This window comes from Sparus aurata, chromosome 4, assembly GCF_900880675.1.
Source record: "Sparus aurata chromosome 4, fSpaAur1.1, whole genome shotgun sequence".
Taxonomy (NCBI): Eukaryota; Metazoa; Chordata; class Actinopteri; order Spariformes; family Sparidae; genus Sparus; species Sparus aurata.
This window is the reverse complement of record NC_044190.1, coordinates 13,418,448-13,435,774: the sequence shown is the minus strand read 5'-3', so window position 1 is coordinate 13,435,774 and position 17,327 is coordinate 13,418,448. Positions and strand designations below refer to the sequence as shown.

The 17,327-nt window shown below is 42.4% G+C and overlaps 1 protein-coding gene across 14 annotated transcripts in view; it reads left to right on the top strand.

Moving 5' to 3' along the window:
* The window catches only part of znf536 (zinc finger protein 536), a 243,317-nt gene that overhangs the window by 147,006 nt on the left and 78,984 nt on the right, over window positions 1-17,327 (top strand). For all 14 annotated transcript variants that reach the window (XM_030413878.1, XM_030413875.1, XM_030413868.1 and 11 more), the window contains one exon: window positions 12,399-12,557. In XM_030413878.1, coding sequence (XP_030269738.1) covers window positions 12,399-12,557 — 159 coding nt within the window. The remainder of the gene's footprint in view (window positions 1-12,398; window positions 12,558-17,327) is intronic.

Here is a 17,327-nt window from a genome sequence, read left to right as displayed (position 1 = left end):
TGGGAATTTGGCCAGCACTAAACAGCACTGAAACCACACACAGACACAGTGTGCAAATGATGTGAGCCTTACTCTCCACTGATCATAAGAGACCCCGCCAATTTAGCATTGCACTCCCGTAACATTGTTTGATTTACAATGGACAATTAAAAAAGAAATACGAACCAGCGATATCATCTCTTTCGTGCTTCAAAAACATGCCATCTACACTACCCATGGTGCAACTGGACTGCTGACAGTTCAAGTGGAGATTTGCTTGTGTTATGCTGGCAGCCACTAATGCAGCTTCCAGCCGAGATGTAGAGTGGGATTCAGAGGTCGGTTAGCTTCATTCCTTTTTTACTCCACACCGCTGAACTGTTTTTGAATTAAGAAGTTGTAGTCTTCAGCCCCACCCTGTGTAATCTGGTGTGACATCACTGGATAACCTCACCTGCCAGATGGTTATTTTAAAAAAAGGGTTTGTTTTACAAACCATCTGGAAAGGCACCACTAAAAACTCAAAAAGGGCAGGTACTTTGAAAAGATATCTGTCAGGTGATAAGAAGAACCGTCTGGATATCACTATCTATAATTGTCTAACAACCATTCACATGAACAGTAGGAGAGCTAGCACTAGCTTCTGTAGAATCTACGTTAACCTTCACTCTAAGGGCCACTAATTGGTTGAACCGGTGTTACTTTGGCCACAATCACATGGCTTGATGCTTGACAAGATGGATTTGCTAGATCACGTTATTATGATAATCTGATTTTTGCGGTGATCACTAAGACCAATTGATAGTATTTGATTTGAGTTCTTCTTTAACACCTGAGGTCTATATATGTATCATGATGCTTAACTGAAAAAAAACTCCATGTAACAAGTACAGCTATCTAAAAGGCCAATGTTGGTAGCTGTTGCATGTTCAGTGTGTTTGGCACGCCGTAGCTCCCTCCTAAATTCACTCAGACTCTGGATTCATCATGTGGATTTTGATGGCCAAAGTCTTCTTGCATGCTCTTAAAAGCTTGCAAGAGACAACTGAACGACACAATACAGCCAAACAGACGGCACGTTATATTGGTATGACCTCCTTTTGTTTAGGGTAATAGTGCTCATTTATAACAATGAGCCCACTTGACCTTCTCCACAAGTACAGCAACAGTGCTCGAGACCCCAAGGAGAGACCTAAAATGGCCATCAAATTTCCACCACTAAAAACTTAAGCACGCTCTACCCTATCAGGCTAATGATCAATTATTAATATCCACAATCCTCAGCCTTGATGTGGCTGCTTGGATATAGAAAGCAGGCAATTATGTTCTACTCTCTTATTTGGGTTTTGGCTGCCTCCATCTCCGGCCTGCCTCTCCCTCACCATGCGTTGAGCTCTCCTATAAATATATAACAGATAGTTCCTCTTAGCACACCACAAGTTCTTATTAGGGCCCTCTCATTGCAGATATCCAGATCCAGATTAATTTGTAATTAGTCTTGAGTTGTTGAGCCTCTGAAAGATAAAGGATTCCAACTCCCATTCTATTCGCCCCAAACACTGACGATCACTTAAAAAGAACAAACGCTCTCGTGCTTGATAAAAATAGCTTAAGCTCGGACTTATTTGTTTGGCGACAAATGCCAGACACATATGTCTGAATGGCTTGGGTGATGCTAAAGCAGAAAATAAATGAGTTGCTCGATAATGAAACTTGTTATTGTGTCTCTCTGACGTCTCAGTTTTTTTTTTTTTTCGTGTGTGTGCAAAAAACGGGGGAAAAATGCTTAACAATTCATCAGCTCAGCACAGGCAGCCCTGGCGTTTTCTCAGCTCAAGACATCGCTGCAAAAGCACAGAGGGAGAAACAAAAAGAAGAATTGAAAAGCTGTCTGCTTTACTTTTTTACAATGTAATTGTCCTTCCAGGAGATACCCCCGCGATGGGTGTCTTTCAGCAGGCTTCCCATTAATTTGTCTCCCAAATTTCACATATCCCTCAACAGATGAAAAAAAAAAAAAGATAAATGGGATACAGACATATGGGCTTTTTGGGGGCTGTGTATGTGTGTGTGTGTTGGGAGGGGGGTTAAAAATACTGGAATAGTTTTAGTCATTTAAGAGGACAGGGGGTGTAGAGGCAGGGGGGTGAGGGTGGGGTGGGGTGGGGGAGGCTTCAGTCTATTAATAGTTGAGTCATCAGTGCCTCAATGTTCTGAAATGGCAAATTGTTAGATCCCCAATGGTGATTATTACTTGCTGTCAATGACCTTCATAACAAATTAAAATTATGCGACTGGGACAGAGCGTGCTCTTTAATAGGCGTTATGCATGGGATTGTGTGTGTGTATGTGTGTGTGTGTGTGTGTGTGTGTGTGTGTGTGTGTGTGTGTGTGTGCGTGCATTACTTTCTGCATGTAAATGCGTGTGTGTTTGCATGTGGCTGGCCAGAGGGTGAAGGCCTCTAGCATTTAAAGACTCCCCCTCCCCTCGCTAAAATCGGGGCCTTTCCCTCATTTATTCTTTAAGTGTGGCTCTATCTCTTGCGGACATTGTCTCATGCCCACACAGAAAACACGCCCTTGCACATATGCGCGCACCGGCGGGATGTTTGCAGCTACAGTATAAATCTTGTTATTTCATTTTCCGAGACACTGGACAAGTTCATAGAAGAGGAAAACGGGACACGTCCTTGGTCTCTGGATTTACGGCCTGACCAGGCTATGGTAGGAGCGATAGTCTTTCCCTCCTACCCACACACACACACAAACACACACACATGTATGTATGCATGACGTGCAGCAGATTTACCCACTTTAGCTCCCCCCCCCCTCCTTGTTAAAAGTGCTCATCGCCCCTTGTGGTAATATATGTCTTTAAGTGCACATTTATGCACCCGAGCTATTGATCACTGTACATTCCCCACCCGATAATTACTCCAGCTTAATATGCACCCTTAATGAGGCTTAATTGATTCATTTTCATTGATGAAGAATAACGCCACTAATGGCTGCGGTGTGCAGAGCATTGATGCCACGTACAGTATAGACTGCGACCAGTGCCAGGTGGATTGAGGGTGGGATAGAAGTGCTGGTACTGTAGCTCAGTTTGATGATTGGCCTATTGTGCTTGCTGTTGATTTAGCATGCACAGGAATGAATAGGAAATCAATGGCGGCTCAGGGAGGAGTTCTACTTTATTTAGTGTTAAAGGGGCAGTGCGACAGGGCGGTTGTCATCTTTAGATGACAATCTATACGTACAGTATTTGAAGATTTGGTAGAATGTCCTGTCATGTACCCATCTCCCCTTTTCTCTTCTTCTTTTTCTCATCCTTTCATATTTCTTTTAAATTAAGTCTTGTTTTGTTGTAGGTTTTGCTTCCTGATTCCTCGATTTCCTAATTTGTTATTCTCATTTCGATTCCATTGGTTTACTGTTTTTCTTCACGGATAATAATATTCCTCATAATATTGTCCAAACTGCGTACATTCGTCTACATTTCTCTCTGTTCTTTTTTCCAAGTGTTTGCCTACTGTCCCACATGTCCCATCATCTTTCTCTTTCCTTTCAAACTCCTCTTTTCTCACACACTCTTTCCTTTTCTGTCATCCCTTGGTTGTATGGTGTATTGTTTTTTTGACTCTACTTTAATCATTCATTTAAACGTGTCTTTACGCTTCATCTCCCTTCCTTTCCTTTCCCAATATCCTGTCCCTTTTCTTATTTTCGCTGTCTTCTTATCCCGTCCTCTCACCTTTTAATTTCTCTGTTTTAAACTCCTTACCTTTCTCTTATACATTTTCCTTTCTCTCCTATCTTGTCTTCTGTCATAGTGTTTTAGCATCCTGTCAGATGTCCTATCATCTGTTCCCTTCACTTCGAACTCTTTTTTTCTTCTAATTTTCTCATCTCCTTCCTTATATTTCCTTTCGTTCCAGCCTGTGCTATTCTTTTCCATTTATTTATTTACTTTAGTTTCTCTATTCCATTCCTTTCCCTTCCCAATATCCTGTAGTGTCCTTTTCCATCTTCTCCCTTCCTTTTCTTTCTTTGTTTCCTCATTACACCTTTCCACTTGTCTTAAATCCTTTCCTTCCATATTCTTGCATTTTTCCATCCATAGAAAGCCAGCAGTATTCCAGTCAAAGAGACAGAGACCTAGTCATCCTTCACTAATGGTAACCACACCACTTCCTGCCAACACAGACTGAGAGGGGGCATGATGAATATACACCCTGATTATTATAGCACTACACACACAAGCACACACACACATTGGCAAGTGTGTGTGTGTGTGTGTGTATACACAAACGCACAAACACATTAGTAATTGCTCTTGTCTTCATGTCCTAAAAGACACCCACCTCTGTCCCCATCTGCCTTTTGTACTCTCATGCATGCATGCAAACAGTAGTGGACAAAACACACAGTCTCACACACACACACACACACACGCACACACACACGCACACACACACACACACACACACACATACACACGCGCACACACACACACACACACACACACACACACACACACACACACACACACACACACGCCACACACACTCATACACACACACACACACACACGCCACACACACTCATACACCCTCAAGCATCATCCACAGCCTCTCAACGGGGCTATGATCACCCTGCTAGAATGATAAAGTTAGTGAGACATCAGTGCTCCCTCAGACATTTGTATGTGCATGTGTGTCTGTGTGTGTGTTTGAGAGAGAGAGAGAGAGAGATTGTGTGCGCATGTGTGTGTGTGTGTGTATGTGTGAGTGTGTGTATGTCTTTTTCCAATGCTCTTTGAAGCCTGAAACAGACTTGAGGAGGGGGGGAACAAAGGTGGGCCGGTGCCAGGGAGAAACTTATGGCACCATTCCTCTTCCCCTAGCTGGGCAGAGGCATAGCCTTTACTGAGGGAGAGAGCCACCTTCTGTCAGTCTGGGAGAGAGGGGGGGTGGGTGGGGGGTGAGAGGGAGAGAAGTGTAAAGAAAGGAATAGAGAAAAAAAGTCGGCTTCAGAAAGCATCCCAAACTGAAGAGGCACTGGTTAATACTGTCCGTCATTTCCACCTGTACGGCGATAAGGACTCAGGTTTGGAGTTATTTGCACACACCTTGTCTTGTTTTAGGCTGCGTTCTAAGACAAGTGTTTTTTGTGGCAATGCCCTTCATTCGATAGTTTTGGAGAAATTATCTCCACAGCCTGAAGATCACACCACCTGAACAGATACCCTGCACTCCACACCCTCTTTATTCAAGAAAGTGTTTTGAACAAATAGCTTTAACACAATTCAGCACAACGAAAACCACTACCCTTTCATTACCCAGGTTGATAAAGAGAATTCCTCTTTTCTCCTCCTCCTCCTCCTCCTGTTTTCCCCTCATTCTCTCTTCTTTTTTTTTTTTTTTTTCTCCCCCCTCCACAACTCTAGTTTTAGTGCGGGCGTTCACTAATAAATATAAATGTTTGTGATTAGCATCTCTGCAGCACAGGTGCATGTTTGTTGCGAGGGGAGGCTTGTTCATTAATTTTCAGCCATGAAAAGTGCAGCGCGCCATGAACGGAGAGTCCAAATCACACACACTGATAAATGAACGCACAGATTGTTAATGTACCATTGTAAGGCTGCTGCCTCCACCAGCTTTGAATAAAAGGGCCTGCTGCCAAAAGCAGGGCTATGAGCGCACACGCACGCACACACGCACGCACACACGCACGCACACACACACACACACACACACACACACACTCATAAACACACAGTGGGTCCGAGAGGTGTGGCAGGATGCTATTCAGAGGTCTAGATTAAACTGAATAGAGCTTTAGAATGGGTGTGTTTTTTTATCCTTATACACATATAGCCAAGGATTATTTAGATTATATAGACAAGACACCCCCTGGTGTGAGGCCCCTGGCTTGTGTTGTCTAATTAGATTTGGTGGAACCGGTGTCTGCTGGTAACCGCAGCACTAGGAACCCTGTGTCCTGTTATAAGGGTGTGTTGGAGCCCTCAGCTGCGTGGATTGGGCCGTTCAGATAAAATGTTTGCCGCTACAAGTGACTTTGCTTGCACTCTAATTTGGAAAACTGTGGTTGGTAATCCTCTGTATTTTTTTTTTATTGTCATCATGATGGTCATAATCATGATTTCATATCTGGATTAATCGCCCTCCGCCACCCCTCAGTCTGGGCTGACATATTTGCTTGGGCGTGGACACGACACGTGTGCATTATCGGAATCAGCACATACTGTATATTTTAATTAGATAATGCACGCTAAATGTAGAAACCGATCCTCAATATGTGTTTTTTGAGATACGGCCGTTAACTGCGCCCATTCACAACAGGAGAGAGAAATACTGAGGAAGAGTAAACAAAGAGAAAATAAATAAAATCTGCCTGAAAATGGCTTGTTTTTCAGGAGCTGCGAAAATGTTTTAATAGGGGACTGCTGAGCACCTGCCTTAAAATGTCGTTTCAACATCTCCCGAATGCCATTTTGCTTAATTGACTTGGAAATGGCCCAAATGTATTGCTGAATGCGATCTAATTAATATTAATAATAAATGCCATTATTAACATCAAAGAACATCTGGTGCCCCTGTTTACCCCACCGCCTTATATGTAACACATTCTGCTGCTGTTTTCATCTCACAAGCATTGCGCGGGTAAACAACAACTTGCGTTTCTTTTATTTTTATTTTCGGTTGATTCCTTTTTTTTTTGTTGTTCTCGCAATTTATTTGGTCTTTGGTCTTATTTCTGTCGCTTGACGGGGTCAGCAGTGAAACAACAAGTACGAGGTGAGGATGCTGTGTACGATTTGGAGCGTTGTTGCTCTTTTCTGGTTCCCCCCCTCCTTTTTTCCTGCTTCTTCTTCTTCTTGGTCTAGACCTGGTTGTTGTAATACCTTCGAGACTTCTCAGATCCCCCGTGTATCCCATCTGAAAAAAAATACAGAAAAAAAAAAAAAAAAAAAAAAAAAACACCAAAAGCATCTGTACACTAAAAAGAGCCCTGCATTAGGACTTTCTCAATGCCCATAAATCATGGACCAAATAACTTTAATCTAAAATTTCATTAAGTAGTCCTTGTCAGGTAGTAAAAGGAGGGGGATAATGCAGTGGTGTTTAATGATAATTGGTGTTTGGTTAATAAATTCTGCGAGTTCAGATTACGTTTTAGCAGTGGCTGGAATGCTAGCATCAGCAGTGTAACTAAACCTCAAATTGATTAACTCGCATGAACCAGACGCTCACAAAGATGGCAGTGGTCCAAATCAAAAAAAGAACGAGAGGGGAAGGGGGTGTTGGGAGGTGTGTGTGTGTGTGTGTGTGTGTGTGTATGTGTGTGTGTGAGAGAGAGAGAGAGAGAGAGAGAGAGAGAGAGAGAGAGAGGGAGAGCAAGCGAGCATCAGGCCGGATGGTGTTGTGTTGCTCTGGTGTAAGGAAATCAAGTCCCCCCGGGCGCATTTTTAAAAGCCTAATGCCTTTCAAATGATGTCATCACATTTTACTCTTTCTCTCTCTCCCTCCCTCCCCTCTCACCCAATCTCTCTTAATATCTTTCCCCTTTTCAAACTGTTTCCGTCAATCACCCCCCTCCCTCCTCCCACCCCCCAGTTATTTGGCTACGGGGAGAGGGCCGGCGGGCTTCGACGGGAGTCACGTGACGCATTAGAATAATGGCCGAGCAAGAAGCAAAACATCTTGTGTTTTTATGACTGATGTGCTTTTTCCCCCCTAGTTTTATTTCCTGAAAGTGATATCATACTAATCAAAACCACAGAACGTTTAGAGTGCAAAGTGTGATTGAAAGAGCACCATTAAGGACCTGGCAAACTCCCCCTCCCCCCGCCAAGCTGCACCATATATGCACACGATCATTGGCTCTATTTTTTGCTGTTGTTGATCATTTTTTTTTTTTTTTTTTTTTTTTTTTTGTCCTCCAAATTGGGTGTGGTTGCTGTAAAGGAGTCGGCAGCGTGCCCTGCCCCAGGGGTACCAACATGAACACCGACGCGCACACACACACACACAAAAAGAGATCCTTATCAATTTATATATTTGTCAGTCAGTTGTGAAGGCTGCCCCGGTGGTGTATCCCCACGGTGGCAAGGCATCGGTCGATCCGTTGCAAGATACTGGTGACGTGCGGTCGGAAAGGGAGAGGTGTCTCACACTCACACACTCGCACACTTACACACACAGTTGCACTTTCGCACACAGTTTCTCAGGGGGGAGTGTGAGTGCAGCAGACAGCAGGCAGAGTGACTGATACTCAGCCTGCCTCCCAGATGGCCTGCTCAACTCTGCTCCAATCTGATCTCAGAGCCTTTGTTCTGGCATGTTCCATTACGCTGCCGTGACACCAGTAAAGGCAGAGGGGAGAGGAGCTGGTCTCAGATCAGATATAGCTGAATTATACATGTATTTCTCTTTTTTCCCCCCTCTGTGATATTCTTGTACCGGCACAGTCACAGTTCTGCGTATGTCATGTTTTTTTTCCCAGGGTGGAGGTGAGTGAGGGGGTTCTGAGACGACAGATACAAACTGTTTGGGTGTTTTGAGTTTGAGCGGGGAGAATCTGGGTAGAGAATGGTAATGATAATCGTGATAATAATGATAAGAGTAATAGTGGCTTAAATGTTTAATTATAAGGTAATCTTATGTGATTTTATTCTTTAATTGTGATCGTTTGTGGGGATTAATGCCAGGAAACGAGGCTGGCTAAAATAAACATGTCAACTCAGCAGCAGCCTTCAATGCTTTCAACAAATTCTGATGATAGAGATGCATGGTTGTGTAAATATGCATCTCTATTTAAATATCAAATGTTTCCAGAGTGTTTCGCGATATTATGAAGATTTAAAGAAATATAGCAATTCAGTCATTTAATTCATTATATGTTTAAGCAAAACGTTTGTTCAGTTTTCTTTTTTTCTTTCAGTCTTGTGTTACACCCACAACATTATTGGTCACTGAATAGGTATGGAGCACATGATGGCGCGATATGGGCTTTTCTCTTTCTGTATGCAGAATTCTAGTAAATGGAGAGATTCTGAGTGTGCGTACAAAAATACAAAGTCCTCCTAATTGTATAATAGTGTGAGCAAAGTGAAAGCATAATAGTGGCTGTCCTTTACAGGCTTTCATATAAAAAGCCAAAGGCTCACCTGTGACAATCACTTTAATGTTGCGTGTCCTACAGTGAATCTTCTTTGCATAGAGAAAAAAAAAAGATGAAAGCAGGGGAAGGAAAATCAATACTCGGAGGATAGTTACGGCTGGGTGTCAACAAGCGATCGAGAGTCTCTCCCCACATCACACACCCAGCTGTGAACGATGATGCCTAATATACGGGGTGACCTTCAAAATGTCATAAATGTGTTGTGCAATAAAGTGTCAATATTTGTGGTTATATGGAGCAGGATGACTTTTACAGTAATTGGAACAGCCGCATTAAAAGCTGCGGATCAGTCAACTGATTAAAGACAGGCACGCTGGACAACCCAGCTACTGACGCGCATACCCAGACGTGGGCGTGTATATAGGTGCATGTGTATACGCTCACATGAGGAGAAGAGAGAATGCCCAAAGTTCTGTTTTACCTTTCTTTGTAGTGTGTGTGTGTGTGTGTGTGTGTGTATGTGTGTGTGTGGGGGAATGTGTGAAGTCATTTATTATTGAAGGGCTGTTATATGCCAGGAGAGCACACTCTCATCCTCTCAGTAGTGTGTCTTCCTCTTACAGGAGCACTATTAACCCTGACACACAAGGACGTGCGTCTGTATCTGTGTGTGTGTGTGTGTGTGTGTGTGCGTGCGCGCGCGTGTGTGTGTGTGTGTGTGTGTGTGTGTGTGTGGTCGTGTGCGTGACAGAGAGAGACAGACATGCAGAGTGTGTGTACGTGCGTGTGCCTGTTTGGAAGTGTGGTCTGGTGTTTGTCCTGCTTCTAATCTGTGTTTTGGATTTTTTAATTTTAGCCCCATCTGGGGTGGGCAGGTGGGCCACTGTCTGTTACACGATCTGGGGAATCTTTGCCAAAAAGGGATCTGTACAGTAGACCGCTTGAAATATGTTTATGAGGAGGCGACTATGGCTACAGTATGGTGTAGTCCTGGACTAGGCACTGGGGGAATTGTACCAGCTTTTATTTATTTATTTCCTGTCTGCACGCCGTCTTTTAAACGCATTCAAATGAAAATGCAAAAGAAGGGGGGGGGGGGGTTGATATTATGCAGGAAATTACATTTTCACCTGCGATAGTGTTTTTTTTGCATCAAGCTATGGAATGTTTTGTATCATTCAGGCCAAAATTTTAATAGTTTTAATTTAATAAAATGTTTTGGTCCCTATCACTACACAGGTGGAAACAATGGACAACCTTGTTCATTTCCTCCCCCCCCCTCTTCTTCATCTCTTACTCTCTGTGCAACATCAGACATTGTTAAAAATCATGTGAAAATCAAGATAGTTTTAAACCAAGATCCACAGCCTAACATCTGCTTTTACTGCCTCCCGGCTCCTTTCTCCTCGCCACTACGTAGAATTAAACCACATAGTTGCCAAGCCCAAATAGAGGCAGCTGGTATGTAGTATCTGCGTATTGTCACAGACTTACATTTAGGTTGCCTTTCAGTTTCAGTTGTGATAAATAGCCTTCAGCCTGATAGCAGCGTTTGCTGAATGGAGTTGTGTGTTTAGTGTCAGCGTGGAAGAGGACTTGCTGACTTGGGTCTTTCCATTCTGTAAACCTTATTTGACTCCCCGACAGAGGAGGGGTGGAATGGGGTGCCGAGGGGGGCGGGTGGGGGGGATGGTGGGGGAGCGACAGAAAAGAAAAGATTAGGCTACTGTTAAAAGATGTTGCTTATTGTGCGCCGCGGTAGCCTAAGTGGGTTGCTCGATTTTGATTCTTTTTTCTTTCTTCTCTGGCTTCCTCCCCTCCTCCCTTCGTACATACCAAATCGTGTGCCAGATTAGGGAAGTAAATCACATTTTTAACTGTATTTCGCGCTTCTTTGGGTCATGCTCGTACTGACATGCTAAATATTGATTGTGTCACCATGGAGGCCACATACTCTGTTTGCAATAAAACATATTTTATCTGTACATCTGTTAGTCTTCTTTCTCTTCTTTTCACGTCAGCCAAGAAGAGATCATTGTCACCGGTGCTCGCGACCACAGGTTCATAACTGCTTGTGTTAGTTCCTCTGCCTACCAGCGCGCTCGGATGGATTTGCTGATATAGATATGGCAACCCGCACAACAAAAGAAGAAATGAAACAAAAGAAACAATATTTTTTCATGTGAACTTTTATGAAATCCGTAAAAATCTTTGGTGACAGTTCTGCGTTGTGTGGGTTGATGTTGAACCTCCTGCACAGTGACGTCCATCAAAAGCCATTGGAACTGGTACAGATATTTTTAATTTAACAGCTACACAATGCAAGACATATCAAGCATCTGTTGTGTTTCCTTTCTGCTCCTTTCAAGTTCCGTGTTTTGAACTTAACTGTGTTGCTCGGCCCTTTAAATTCTGCACTCATGACTGTCAGCACATCACAGGCTCTTAACCATCCGTACAACAAGGCCACTGTGTACAATCTGATGATGACACCCTCACCTCGGATTGTGCTGCTGTCAACACATTCCCAGGTTGTCGTCAGTCATTTCAGATTCATATTCAGGGGGTGATTGTGTTGATAACAGACTGCTGTTGCACTAAACTGTGCATCATCGTTTTTTGGCGTGCGGAGGAAGCGGCAGAGGGCGGGGTCAAAACCGTTATCACCCTATCATATCTCTGACAGCTACCTGTCAAAATCAGGTCGCAGGAAGAGATGTGAGGAGATCCTGCGATGCTGACATAGCCAAATCTATCTCTCTCTCTCCTTTTTTTTCCTTTCTGCTTTCTCTCTCCGTCTTATTTTGCATTGTTAATTTTCACTGCAATCCAGCATATGCTTAATAGGAATGACGATGATAGAGAGGATAAAAAAAGAAAAACAGGAGGAGAAAAGGAGAGGGGGTGGTGGTGCAGGTGGTGGTGGTGTTGAGGGTGTGTGCGTGTGTCTGAGTCAGTGTGTGTGTGTGTGTGTGGGGGGGGGTGTATCTCAGGACTATGGTGTTTCTAAAGAAACTGAAAAGCTTATGAACTGTCAGCGTTCTGTCAGGGAGGAAAATAGCGTGGCCCGTGAACCCGTTTGATGCGTTTGACTTTGTGTGGCGTTTGCACATTTGAGCAGGGGAAATGAGGGACAATGAGAGACAGTCAGACGAGAAAGAAAAAACAGAAAAAAAAAGAATGTGTTGTGATGTGTGGAGGGGCTGGTTTGAAGTGGCACTCAACACACCTTCCATTTGTCTCTCCCTCCTTGTGCTGTCTCTGCGCTCCAGATGTTGGGGAGGACTTGGGGAAGGCAGCGGGGAGCATTCAGCCGTCTCTGTCCCAGCATCGCGAGCGGAGCATGGGCTCCTCCTCCAAGGATTGCCCCTACTGTGGCAAGTCCTTCCGCACCTCCCATCATCTCAAAGTCCATCTGCGGATACACACAGGTCAGTACATCCAAAGATATCACTTCTGCGTTGCATAGATTGCATTTCTCCGGCAATTAAACATTTATTGTACTTCATGTAAAATTCACTCTACTGCTTGTACTGACATTGCTTCTGGGGTTAGCCTGACATATTGGTTTATGAATGAGACTGTCTGCATCTGAAATGAAGGATATGATGCAAATAAATTGATTGCATATTAGTTTTGTAATTGATACGGCACTTGTTGTCTCTGGGAAGCCCTTAAAGGAACAGTTCCCCCCCCAAAAAAATGAAGATTCCGTCATTATTCTCTCACCCCCATACTGATGGAAAGTTGGGGGAAGTTTGGCAGTCCACAAAACATTTCTGGAGCTTCACGTCAAAACACCACTGCAACAATCTCCTAAACAACTTTTTTTCTTTTTTTTTTTCTTTTTTACAAAGAAATATAAAATAACAACTGAAAAAAAACAAGAACCTTACATTACTCTTTACAGCTTGTCTGCTATAATCCAAGTCTCTAGATCTCACACTGATTTGAAGAGAATAAAAATGTTATTTACACTCTTTGTAAAGCTGAATTTCACTACTGGCTGCTAAACAAGAGTTGTCAGCGTGCACCCCATCTGAATCAGGGGCACAAGCTTGACCGTACATCAAGGGTATAAATAACATATTTTCAGACAATGTTTGGGAAATCGGGGCTTCTGGAGAATCGGATTTGAACCATGCCAGTTGTATGGTGTAATTTCCTGTTTTTTTTCTGTTTTTTTTCCAGTTGTTTTTTTTCTGTCCCCAGTAACTTCAGTTGTTTGGGAAAATCTTCAGTTCCAGAAATTATTTGTGGACTATGAAACTCTGATTTTTGAATAAACTAAATAATAATGTGTCAAAAAAGATGAATAAATCAAGCTAGGAGGGTTAAAAAAAGAAAGAAAGAAAGGAAGGAAGAAAGAACGACTTCCTTACAGTACACACTACCTCCATCAAAATTAAGTGCACAGATGGTCACAGTTCTCAAATCACACTATCACCATGTCCTGAAAATAAGCACTACCATAAGAACCCAGTGATCCCAGTTCATCACCAACACAAACTGTGATTCTCACCTAAACCACTATCCCGTTTAGTCTTCAAATAGTTTCTGTGCAGTCTTATCAGATGCATTTTCTTATAATTGAGATAAATACAAATAAATACAATTGCAAAGTACAAGTAGGAATAAACAATTCTTAACAGTGTCCCTCATTGGGGGTTAAGGCTGTTATTATTCTGTTTTTTCATACTCATCATTTCATTGAGCTCTAATTAACACAACAAGGGTTCAGTGTCCTCCGATGACATCACTCAGAGGGCAATTTCACACTCGCTAACTCTCAATAACTTTCAAGCCAAAACAAAGCCGGCCTGTCCACAGTTTGGGGGTATGCGTGAGAGGAAGTGTCTAATAGATTTAGCTTTATAATTTCAGCCGGGCATCCCAGCCCTCGTAGCTCAGCCCATACATCTCACCAACCAGGGCTCAGGCAGCCCTGTGACAATCTGTCCGCTGGTTGTTACTGCGAGGTTAAGGCTGCAGTCAGAGTAATGATGTGGACTGTGGACAGTAGCCAGGGTTCTAACCCTCTGCAAGGTACGAACGCCCCACTGCCCATCCAGGTTAAAGTCACAATTAGACCACGCAGAGGTCACCTTACAACAAGGACACCTGCTTTTAGCTGGTGGGCCTTGTGTGTGACGAGAAAGTTTCTTAGGTGGTTTTCTGCTGCTCAGTTCGTCTCACAGGGAAACTAGAAAATGACTTAACTGTGACATTTGGAAATGTGCCTGTCTAAGTGCTGGAGAAAAGTTATTAAAACCAAAAGGACATATTATATATTTTTAAATGTATTAACGTTTCTCAGATTCTTGTTTTGACCATCCCGGCCCTTTAATTCTACCCAGGCAATAAGTACTGTAACCCATTAGTTGTCCTTAATAAGACTCACGTACTGTACTTAGACTCTTGAAAGGAATTAGAGGAAAAAGCTTTCTACTACAGCGTGCTAATACATCTGATTATATAATTAGCATCCCTTTGTTGAACAGTGCATCCAGGTCACAGCTAGGGATTGTCGAGATTTTCGGGGGGGGGGACCGTAATCTGGTGGTGAGAGAGGTGAGTTATGTCTGCTTTTGAGTAGTACAGTAAGGACCCATGAGGGCCATATTTCATCATGGAGGAAGCAGAGACCTCGACACAGGCCTGGTGTGAAATCATTTGGCAAAACACACAGACAAGTCAGTCCATCAGATTTGCTCCACGCAGTTTATTTTACATTTAACCGTTCGTATCTTATAAACACAATAAAACACAAGGTCAATCTTGATCTCGCTACACAGTGGAGGAAAAGTGGGAAAGGTAAACGGGAATGTTGTCTTTTGGACTGGAATGTATCTCTGGATGCGGGCCTATCTAAGCACAACATAGTCTTCCTTACGTGGAGAGAAAAACAGCTTGATGCATCCCCAACATGTGGCCTTTAAATCATTCCTATAACCTAATCATACCAGCTCCACTGTGACATCCTGATTACATCCACTAGATGACTTTTACAGTGGCTAAAGATCCTCTCTGTGCTCTGGTGACAATGCGCAGAAATTCACAGATGACAGCCGAGCTCCCCTTCATCCTAATGCAATGTGAGTGACACAATGGAGTTTCGGTGGAGGCGGCATTGTGCAACGCAACACAGAGATTAATGAGCGGCTAACACCAGCTTGAAAGGAATGAAGTGAATTTAAATTTCTCCAAAAGTTAAAGAGCTAATGTTACAGTATTAATTTCCTCTTGAACAGTGAGTGGGAAAATATCCATTAGCAAAATTAACCACAGTTTTCTAGGTAGCTAACATTGTGCGGCTGTGGCGCTACAGTGTGGGGCCACAGCTAATGAACACACTGCAGAGGGTGATATTTCATTATACAAATTAATGCTCACATTTTAATGGGAAAGTCACATAATGAATCTAGGCTTCAGTGACAGCAATTAGAGGCCCAGATTGTCCCCTTCTGGACAAGGCACTATTTAGCAGTAAGCAGCTGTGTGTAAAAAATAAAAAGGTCCTCGCTCTTGACAATAGCCACACATAACTTCAGGCAGGGCCGCATAACCAATAAGAGTCCCCGCTCACCTTTAAACGAGGAGAGGGGGAGACAAAGAGAGAGAGGAAAAGAGAGGGGAGAGGCAGGACTTGCCCATGTCACTTAACCTTAACCTAACCTTGTAATCAGGATGAATCAAGAGGGACCTGTGATCTCCCTCTCCATTCCTCTCCACACTTTACCGCCTCCTTCTTCCCTTTTCTCCTATTTCATCTAGTGTGTTTTTCTCAGTGTTTCCTTTATTCATTTTTTTCCACACAATTGTTTTAATCTTTTCTGCAGTACATTTAATGCAGACACTGCTATATTTAATACATTTACCAACTGGTGCACACTGATTCACAAGTTCATGCCTGTATTACGCTCATGTGATTTCCCCCTCAATGGCAATTGAACTGTTAATCCTGACGGTATTAGCTGTCACTTATCACTAACCTCTTCCTTAAAGGATACGGTTGGCAATATTATGTATATATGATTTTCATTGTCAACAAATCCCATGAAAAGACCAAAGCCAAGAATGAATTGATCCTACTACCAAAGCCTGATCTGTCTTATTCCCTCTGAGCACAGAGCTCTATTGTTGTCCAAACACTATTAAAACACATCAGTGAGACACACTGTTGCACTGGATGACATGTTCATTACAATGAGCACAGCCTCTGTAATATATTTTGAGCCAATCCTACGTACACCATCCTGATGATGTAAATACAAACTAGACCAACTAACCACGGTTTGAGTCTGCGTTTCAGCATTTGTAAATGTTAAACCAGGCTATATTTTGGACGAGGACCATGATGTTCAAACATTTATAAACAGGACACCCCTGGATATTTTTAAGGAGACCTCAGGACACAAAGCAGATATTTTTGACGGGAAGTTGGGCTATTTGCAGCTTTGTTTGTGACAACCAAAACAGGTATTTTAAGGCAACACATGATCATTTCCTAAGCCTAACCAAGTGGTTTTTGTGCAAAAACCTAACCAGATCATAAGCACAGAAAAAAAGAACTATTAAAACCTAAAGAAACATGAAGTTGCAACACAGAACGATGTGAAGTTTTAACTTTTCTGGTGTTTTGCAGGAATACCAACATTTATTCTGGGGATTCTGGTGTTTTGGTTGGTATAGTGGACTAAACCAGTGTGAGGAATAGAAAGGGTGGAGCCAATCTTTGAAAATGTAAAAAGTCATAATTTTATGTATATACGTATTTTCAATGCATATATTTATGTTATGTTAAGATTATACATACATACATACATACATATATGTATATATATATATATATATATATATATATATATATATATATATATATATATATACATAAATATAAGCTTATTGTTACACTGTGCACATCAGTACATAGGAGAGATTTTGTAACAAAAAACAAACATGCTTTCTTCACAAAAAATGGCCCAATAAGAGATGGATATTTTTGGTTTTGTCCTATTTATGGGATTTATTGATAACAATAAGAATATTGAAAATACCAGCTTTATCCTTTAATGTGTTATATTTGTCACTGAGTGGATTTATTAAAAATTCCTTATACTGTGCATCTAATCACTTTGACTGACTAAAGCAGATATACTTAAAACAGATGTAAAACAGCTTCAATCCATTATTCATCTCTC